Here is a 10,452-nt window from a genome sequence, read left to right on the forward strand (position 1 = left end):
CCACCTTTCTTGAATATCATCAAAGATTGTTAATATTTTGGTTTTGAAAACTACTATTTCGTAATACTTAAGTGGGAGACTCTTTTGGGACAGCAGTCTTTGAAATCCTCTTTGTGATACCATGGAGTATTGGATAAGAACATCATTTTTAGGACTCCAATTTCGAAACTTTTCCAGGAGAGAGCTCGAGAACAATTCGTCCGGTAACCAGGCCCGCGCCAAACCTGATCGGCGCCGTCATGCAAATCTCTTTTGATCTTCGGGGAAAATATATTTAACACCTCTAGTGAGGTTTTGTAGACGAACATAAAATGAAAAGAAATACGTTTAGCATTTAGTTTAAGCAAAAAATAATGTGTGAATATTTAGTATTGGAATACAGAGTACGTTTTTACTTCATATCTCGAAATTATTTCGAGTTCAGCAATTCCTCTAAAATGCTAGTACGTAATGCGTTTTGGAAAAGGAAAATATTTTAAATACCAAAGTGTTACGCCACTTTGAATATCTATCTAATCTCTAAGTGATGAATAATTGATAAAACTTTTACGCCTGTCAAAACAAGACAAGAGGAGAAGTGGACCTGGCACAAGTAGAAATTTTTTTAGGGGCAGATAAAAAAATTCTTTTAAAATGAAGGGTCCAAGGGTTGTCCTCGGAAAATTTTTGAAACTTGTAGTTTTGAAAACGCAATTTTAGACGGTCTTTTGTGGTAGTTTGGGGGAAAAAGGTACAAAGGGCTCCGCGAAATTTGTTCAAGTTGAAGCATTATAAAGCGATTAAAGGCCATGTTTACTGACGTTAGTATAATGGATGGAACTCTGGGACCCTCATCGATAGTTTTCGTTTTTTGGAAAATAGATAGAAATCAATTCTTCCTCTCGCCTCCAATTTTCCGAAATTGAACTTCCAAAAACGCAATTGTAGAAAACTTCGAAAAACTTTTACAGGAAGGGGATTAAACTACTAAAAACTTAAGCAATGTTTTATGATATTAGGAGGAAAGGGTCAGAGGATATTCCACTTCAATTTGACGTAAATCATGTTTAAAAAACCTAATTTTTCATGATATTAAAGGAAGTCGGCTCATACCGAAATAGCATTCACGGCTCCGCATAGGAAAAAAAATGCTAATGTGTGCATTAGTTAGCATCGTGTGTTTTCAGTGTAAAAGATTGCGCTTTCGAATAGCATGTTTAGACACAACAAGGCAATAAGTTTCCCTTTCAGGTAGGCAGCGAGACGGATTGCTTGTTTCAATGAGCAGCATAATTTCACCGCCACTATTTTAGATAAAATGAAAAGTTCAATTTCATTTTTTGGTTGAAGATTTTTTCCACCCATTTGAAGCGTTTCTGGTTCGTGGAGCTCAGCGCTTTTTTGACTCCGGCGGCATCGTGTACCGCACGACCTTGCACATAGGAACGGCGTGGCCCTGCAGGTAACAGCATCAAAAATTGTTCACCATAGCGTTTTCGGAACTTCAATTATGAAAAATTAAAGATGCAGTTGGGGGGGAGGGGTTATATATTTCTATCTGTTTCTCAAAAAATCGATTGGAGATAGTCCATGAGTCTCATTTCTAACCCAAACTATTAATATGAACAATAATCACATTTATAAGACTTAAATTTCTAAAAATAGCCCTGGAGCACCACGTATCTTTCTTCTCCAAAAATATCTCCAAGAACTCTAAAACTGCGTTTTCAAAACTACTATTGAATTTTTTTTCTGGGTTGTGAATCCTTTTCCAAATCAGAAGCTGGATTTGCCCTTTGCTTCTAACAACATCGACTTTCGTTCTAGACGTTTTCTGCAGTTTGAAATGTTAAGAATTGGTGATCCTCTAATGTTACTAAATACGGTTTACATCACGTTTTTAAACTTAAAAGTGCGCCCCGCCCTAAAATTATTTTTGATTTCGCCACTGCCTTGTTGCCCTCCCCCCCCTAGATCCCTGTTACTGTTGCCCCCCCAAAATTTTCGGCCTAAATCCGCCTATGAATAACACTCTTGGGTTTATCAATAGATCTATTTCAAACAAATATAAAGAAGTTCTTGTGCCCTTATATCGAAGTTTGGTAAGACCTCATTTGGAGTATGATATTCAACTTTGGTCGCCTTATCTTAAGGAAGATATTAATGTATTGGAAAGGGTTCAAAGGCGGGCTACGAGGCTAATAAATGGATTTTCTCATTTAGACTACGATTCCAGGCTTAGAATGCTAAAAATGTAGTCTTGAGCAAAGAAGAGACCTAGAGGACATGATTCAGTTGTTTAAATTTATTAATATGAAAGATGTTAAGGGGCTAAAGTTTAGCACTGAAAACAGGCCAAGAGGTCATTGTTGTAAGCTATTTAACTCTCAGACTAACATGGCTTGATCCTCAAGACTAAAAAATGCACCATCGCCGAATTTTAAAACGCTGTGGTTGATTTTTAATGAATTTTTAAAAATCCACGCGCAAAAGTGCACTCTTCTGAAACGTCACGAGCCTACGTCACAGGGCGCGAATGGGCAGCCTTCCGCCGAAGATCCCTTGTTTTCACTAGGGACATTTTGAGGCGCTGATATTTTTATCTTTTAAAAATTCAATAATCCTTTTGAACACAGTATGGAGACTGGATTTGTTAAAGCACAATCTAAATAATCTTCCTCATGTAACATCAATGATGATATTCGAATATTTCCGAGAAGATGAGAGGTTTAATGTTCCAGAAACGCGAGGAGTTAAATGCGAGGAGATAAGCCTTTTACGTTTCGTCTTCGAAGTCGAATGGGTGACCTTCGGCTTCTCCCCTATTGGAAGAGCACATGACGTCACTTCCTATGCCATTTGACGTCACAAGCGCTTGCACTTTTAAAATTAATTTAAAAAAAAAACTACTTATCGTATCGCAAAATTTTTTTCACCTATGATGTTCTTACCTGTTACTCTATCATATAAAAATAAAATTGAAAAATCGAAAACTTCTCTATTATTATTTCAGCAGGATAGTGGAACCTTGGAACATCTTACCGGAAGAGGTAGTAATGAGCAAGGGAGTAGATATTTTTAAGAGGGCCATTGATCTTCACTGGGGATTGTAAATTGACTAGGACCAACTTAGCTGGGCGCAGAGTCTGTTGCTGGTTGCCACTTTTGTTCGCCTGCCCTCTCTTAAATCCGGCCCTACGAGACAGTGAGAAGCAAAGGAATGTAAGAGGAATTTTTCATGTGTTGAGTGAAACATGTGCAAGGTCAAACCCCAGGGCTTTCATCGAAAAGTTTTTTGAAATCATGTATGATCAGCTCCTACCAGGAATGCTAGTACCATTTCTTGCTTCAAAACATATGCGAGTTTCTTGAACCATTTGCACTAATTGTCTCCAAATTTTTAATTTTGTCACTTACACTACATTGGTTCTATATGCTTCAACTATAGAAATATAGTACCGAAAAAAAACATAAACTGAAACTTTTCTTTTTGTTGCCCGAAAAACAATTACCTTAGGACTTGTAATTTTTTCAACTTTTCTTGATGTGACAGCATTTGCTACGGAGAGAAAAAAAAAGTAAGACATTAAAAAAGATAGCACAAACATTTTAATTGCAAATGTATATGTAAAATACACTTCTCAAAATGATACTTAATTCGTAAACAAGATTTTAAGAGGCCGCATCAGACAGATTCTCAGTTTTCGACTCCCTATGTTAACCTATGGGGCAGAATGTCTTCTCATTCGAGTGATAGCTCATCGGGAAAATGAGATTTTTAAACTTTTCTTTTTTGGACTTAATTTATCACGACTATGGCATGTTTTGGTCTTTGTGGTTTTTCATTAAAATTATTCAAATTTTTTTAAAACAAACTTGTATTTGAACTTTGAGAAAAGGTGAATTTTTGACAAACCATAAGGAGTATTCACTTTAAAAAAAAGCAAATCATAGCGTATAATCTCAGCTTTCTAAAGATGTTAAAATATTTTTTATAGATTTATTAGAACAACAGTAATCATTTAAAAGGTGAGCCTATTGCAATTCACAAACTAGAAAATTCCATCCCCCCCTTATAAAGGTACGAGATTTGCCACTACGTGAGTGATTTATGGCCTTTTCGCGGAAATGGTCAGCTCCCCACTTGTGGGCGGGTTTCTTCTCCACCTTTGTCCACAGATCGAATGTCCCAAAAGTCTGTCTGCTAAGCATTTTCTTCCTTCGCTTGAGAATTGGGAGGAAAAAACCTTTGGAAAATGACGCTACTTATACAATTTTAATTTTCCTTTATTTTTAATTTTTTTTTTTTTTTTTTTTGTAAATTTTGTATATAAACACAAAATTTAAGCTTTAAAAGTATTTGAATCAGGCTTCAAGTGATGTAGCCAAGCTTTTTGGGGAGATTGAGAGTTTATGTGCTCCTCTCGAAGGGATAAAATTAATTGAACTCACCCATTAAATAATTTTTGATTTATTTTGTCACAATGTAAATACACATTTTTTTACTTATTACATCATATAAATAGGAAAGAATATTTGAACAAAATCACTTTTGTTTGCTTTTCGAGTATTATTGGAGTTTAAGGTCAGTGCGAAAGAAGACTTGTAACTAACTGGTTTTAAACCCAAGGGTATATATTATCGTGATCCAGGGGCGGCATTTCAGCATTTCGTTTGGGGGGTCGAGTTTCTTGAACATGAATTTCCTCAGAACGGTATAAAATACATATTGGTTAACAAGAACTGATAATTAAATGGTTTTAATGTTAAGAATAATTAGGTTTGTAAAGAACAATTAAAATGTTTTCGACCGAAGCTTTAAATTTATTCTGTTATAAGTTATCTCACAAAATATCTCGGTACTAGTTTTCATTTTTTAGTAAGTTTTAATCTGCTATTTTTGGAGTCAGGAAGAACAGAAAATTTTGTAACTATAGTTAATCAATATCCAATAACTTAATTTATTGCCAGTATAGCTAAAGAGGAAGTTCTTACTTTGCCTCATTGCGCTTCGAAGGCAATTCTCTAACCTCCTGAGACACGAAAGTCAAAATTGGTTGACGTTCAGTTCTCCTACAACTTTCTGGTTGTGTGCGTAGTTTTTTACACCAATGAAGAGGCTCCATTATTGTAGCCTTGAAATAGCTATGTGCTGTATTTTCGTGTAAATTTGCTTTATTTACATCGGTTTTTCAATTTAATCACGAAAGCCATCTTTCAAATGACTGACCTGATTGAAACAGTCAAAAAACAATGGAAGCAAGAAAGTTATGTCAAAAAAAGCACATTTCCTTTAGATTCCTCTCTTTAATAACCAAGAAACGTTTTTAAATAGGCTAGTATTTATTTTGTGTCATTAAAAAGTATAGTCACAATTCACAAAACAAATCCTCTTCCCTCATGCTATTACTTATAAGTGTAATATTTTCTTTTTCGCTTTCTATAACCGACCTACATAATATTGAAATTAAGACCAATAATAAATATATCTCATTAAATCCTGTCTCAATTTCTTGAGAAACTGAATTGATCAGTTTATTCAAAATATTGATTTAATATTTTGACTAAAACTTCATCTGGGTTTTGTCACCTCTTCCACATTGGCATACATTAAAAACTGTTACGAAAAGTTCTGTCACAAAGTTCCACACCTGGTTCAAGTATGCATTAATGCGAAAATTACTAAGAGTTTCAATTGTCAATCCAAGAATTAAGATTAGCGAATTAAAATTTTTATGATAGAGTGTAGCATTTATCAAAAAAACGCTCCGCCTCATAAATAAAGTAAACGAAAAATTCAGACAAAGGCATACATATTAAAATGACATCAAATTTTTTATCAATGAAAAGGTCGCTTTCCAGTAATTCTTCCAAGGGGCTTTTATAACTCTTGAAGACCATCTTGTGTCACTCAGAGATTGTCAAGTAAAGAGCCTCAAGATACATTTGTTGATGTGAAAGTATTTTTTGATGTGAGATGTTTTTCAAAAATAGCATATCTTTACAAAAAGTTTCCATGAAAGCATATGATACACCGAGTTGCTAAAATGTGTTTCTAGTACATGGCATCAATGAACACTTACTAGACGAACATTAAGTTATATTATGAGCATAAAAATTTATGTAAAATGACATGGAATTTACGCGTAAAAATTGCACAGCACTGTACGGGTATCTCATACAAGACGCACCATCATAACGTAGATTACTCAATTTTGAAATATTTAACCCATATGAAGAGATTACTTCTTTAGTTAAGGCAAACACTTATCCTCCATCAGTTTTTTCTGTTCTGAAAATTCAGGCAAATGATTTTCTAAGTTATCTAAATTGAATTTTGCCATTTTATATTATTCTTAGTGAAAAATTTGGGGGTGCAACCGCCCCCTCTCGCACCCCCTATTTGCCGCCCCTGTCGTGATCTGTCCATTACTTCGTTTTCCATAGAATTAGTAATTAACATTATAAAAAATGCATATATGCTTAACTAGAAGAGTTATGGCGGGTAAGAAAGCAAATCAAAAGTTTATGATGGACTTCTTTTCAGCTTATATGAAACCGCATGGCAAATTAAAATGGTCCAAAATAGGTCCTTTTTATTATTTTTTATTCCATCTATGTAAAAAATAATTATTGTGAAGTCTGAGCTCATAATTTTAACATATTTTTAATTTACATAGCACTTTTAAAATATTGTCTAATATTTTTCTGTAAGATGCATCATTTAATCTTAATCTTTAAAAATATTCTTTTAGAAGAAACTAATACTCTTACTTTTTCTTTCGTAAATTAATGCAGTCAGCTGCTTTTGCTGAAACTACTTTAACTGAAACTTAAGCTTTCTTACGTTGCTGACTTAGCAACATTGAAAAATTTTATTTCAATAACGTATTCAAAATAATAGTTTTTTTTGTGTAAATTCTTAATGATTAAAATGTTATTCAGGTTATTATCAGACAGAAAACTGCACAGCTCTGTCCCCGCCTTTCTGACACTACTGAATATTCTTATTGCTGTGAGGTATGGCTAGAATGGAAAGCATAGAAAAGGAGAGCCTTTCATACTTCAATGAACCATTGACATTAACTAATTTCTCCAAAGCAGCCTATTTTTATCCGTCCTCTCCCTTTTTAGCACAACATCAGGCAAATCATCTATTTGTAGAGAGCGAAATTCACTTTGGAGCTTATCTTAGGCTCTTCATCTGCAGTTTCTCTATTCTTCTGAAGCAACATAACAGGAAACTCATAAAAAAAAGCAATACCAGAGATCTAAAACCTAATTATCTTACAATTATTCCATACGATCTTACAAATTTACAATACCTCCCAAAATCTTACAATGTAAGGCTAAATCTTACAAGTTGGCAGCTATGAAAGTTATAAGTGTTTAAAGTACAAAGAATAAAAAAATGAAAAAAAAAAAGGTGGAAGAATTCGTACAAATATTCTAAATCCTGGTCGGGGTTCATTATCCAAATTAAACCCTTCAACTTTTGATCCATTTGAGGACTCGTGAAGTATTTTCAGCAGCCATTTAGGCCCTCAATTGTACTTTTTCCTTATGAAAGAAAGGTTGCAATACGGGTCCTGTGTGACCAAGAACACAAACTCAAAATGTATGTTGTCAATAAAAAAAAAACAAAAACAAAAAAACAATAAACGTTGCAATATCAAGATGAATATATTTTTTACCAGTTTTCATACCAAATATAAAGAAACACAAATATTGCAATTGTAAATAAAATTTGAAGATAGTTATGTATTTGTTTGTTGCTTGAGCTGTTTAACATTATAGTGCATAAGTAGGAGAGTTTGTGGGCACTCCCCTGGAAAGTTTTGTCAGGAACGCAATTTTAGACTATTTGGTGGTTAATAGGAGGATTATTTCAGTGTAAATATGAATATGTGTTTGACATCTTATTATGTCAGAATATATGTTGTTTTAAATAAATGAATTAACCAACGTTTTGAAGCACAAAAATTGCAAATTACTGCTGACACGTGTTTTAGTGTTACAAGAAACACCTTTTTCAATTCAAAGAAGTGCAGTAATTTGCAATTTTTGTGCTTCAAAACGTTGGTTAATTGATTCAGTTAATTTTCAGCACAAACATATTTCTTCGTTATATATTGCTTTGCTTTCCTTTCAGAAATTTAAACAATTTTCAAGCATATATATATTTTTTTGGTTTTGCTCATGCCCCCTCATAAAAAAATTAAAACACTTAAACTAGGCAAACTGTTTTGTTCACTAACTTCAAAAGTTCATTTTTATTAGTACACTTGTTGTGAAATTTGCTGGTAACATTTTTATTCCGAAACAAACAAGTAGAATAATAACGTATAAACAAGGCAGGAAATGGGAGAAAGGGCTATAGGGCAGTTCTCAAAAGGTGGGAACAAACACAGACCTCAACTTTGAAGCTTCAACACCAAATAACTTTCATTTTAATTAACTCAAAAATTTTTGAGTTAAACTATAATACTGTATAGAGACAAGAATTGACATAAATTATGGAAAAAATGCTCTTCAAATGCCCTTAAAAAATATTTTCTTTGCTAAAAGGCACAATTTTGGACATACCAAAACGTTAACTGAGCAAATGTACCATTAAAAAAAATTTTTTTTAAATTATTTCCATACGTTTCAAAACAAAATTAAAGGTATGAATCTTACACTGAATAACTTTTTGTTAATATTTTACACAGATAACAAAAATAAAGATAGATTATTTACTTTGTAAACGATTTAAAAAAAACGTAACTTTGAAATTTGATGTATGTCCAAAAGTTGCGATCTTTAAAATGCTATTATTTGAGAACTAAGTATATGATGTTTTTGTTTTAAAGGTATTTATCGATCCTCAGAATCAATTTTTAATTGTTTAAAAGTGTTTTCATAAGCTTTTATGCAGTATCTTAGAAGAAAAATGATTTTTCTTAAACATACATGTGAGATGTCCAAATGGCGTTACGATCTTGATGCCGATAATTCTGTCCGTTTATTCATAATTTTTGATGATCCACTGTCTTCTAACCTCAATAAAAAAGGTTATTATAATGTTATCTTTTTTAATCCATTGGTATTTTGCATAATTAATACGTTACACATTGAACAATGCATAAATTACAGTAGTAACATGGCTTTCTATGATCGAACGAAAGCCATTTTGCGCTAACATCGCCAAGCAAACTTCCGCTGGCGACATTGGCGACAACACAGTATACGATACGCTAAAGGTTACCAGAGGGGAATTCCAGTCTGACAAATGTAGTTTATCGTCAGCTGTACCACTTTTGGCGACTTTATCACCTGCGCTAGCAATTTTTTTTTTTCCGCTTTTATTATTTTAGAATTCTTTTTCTCTTCTTTCTTTTGGAAACATAATTTAACGATCTCCAAATAGAAATACGAATTTCTTTCTTCAATAATTTTTTAGACATCATTTTAATTCTTATGACATTAGAAAAAATATTCATTATTAAAACTGATGTCACTTTTTACAATTGTATTATTTTTAATTTGAAGCTTTTTTTAAAACTTTGCATCAATTTCTTCAAAATCATTCCAAAACTTTATTAAATGTAAGGAGCAGCATGTATAGCCATTCAAGTATTTCATTAATATCCTCTTTATTATTAAATTGCAAAATTTAAAAAGTAATAAATAAAATTTTCATTGGAAAAGTTAAAAATCAGATTAACAATTGTCAAAAATGATGAAACTTACGTTATGATGATGTCCAAAATCCGTTACCTACAGGAAAGCAATGTCCAAAATCTGTTACCTACAGATTGCTGATTTAATTTGCTAATTAACAATTTTTACAAATACCTACTGTCTTTTCATGTTCATATATTGTGTTCTAGGTATGCATACTATAGAATAAAATCAAAATTGATGTCAAATTCGAAAATTTTTGAAATTGCTCAAAGTTAACTTTTTTGTTCCCACCTTTTGAGAACTGCCCTATACTAAAATACATACTCACCTCGTTTTTTGGTATAGGTGTGGGTGTTAATTCTGGGACTTGAAGGAAGAATTCTCTTATTTTCAACTGAAACTTTGTTGAAGGCAGCTTTTGTCATTAAAATAATTTTACATAATTTTATAAAATCAAAGCTATCCGTATCAACGCATTTTTCAGCCTCTAAACACTGCAAGGCTTCTTTGCCATCTTCTTTGAATTTCTGGAAAGAAATTATAATTATGGCATAGACTTACTTTTTGTACACAAAAGATGAATATTACTGATTAAGACTTACTTGTAAGAAAAGTGATTTGAAATGATTGTAATCAATCAACCCTGATTCATTACCACCTAAAGTTTGAAAAGAACTTAAAAATTTCTCAATAAATAATAAATCGCTTTCATTTAATTCATTCATGATTTTTAAAAAACGCTGCTCGGTTTTATCTCAGTCTGCTTCTGTTCTTCTGCTTCCATCGTCCAGTTAAGACAAAACGAAA

General features: G+C 32.7%; 1 protein-coding gene across 1 annotated transcript in view; it reads right to left on the minus strand.

Annotated features, from left to right (window-relative positions):
* Positions 1-10,421, minus strand: part of LOC129224189 (uncharacterized) — a 38,449-nt gene extending 28,028 nt beyond the window's left edge. The window contains exons 1-3 of the mRNA XM_054858606.1: positions 10,248-10,421; positions 9,974-10,172; positions 3,492-3,538 (exon numbers count right to left, since the gene is read on the minus strand). Of these exons, the coding sequence (XP_054714581.1) occupies positions 3,492-3,538; positions 9,974-10,172; positions 10,248-10,370 (369 nt within the window). The 5' untranslated portion in view covers positions 10,371-10,421. The remainder of the gene's footprint in view (positions 1-3,491; positions 3,539-9,973; positions 10,173-10,247) is intronic.
* Between the last annotated feature and the right edge of the window lie 31 nt (positions 10,422-10,452).

This window comes from Uloborus diversus, chromosome 6 (genome assembly GCF_026930045.1).
Source record: "Uloborus diversus isolate 005 chromosome 6, Udiv.v.3.1, whole genome shotgun sequence".
Lineage (NCBI taxonomy): Eukaryota > Metazoa > Arthropoda > Arachnida > Araneae > Uloboridae > Uloborus > Uloborus diversus.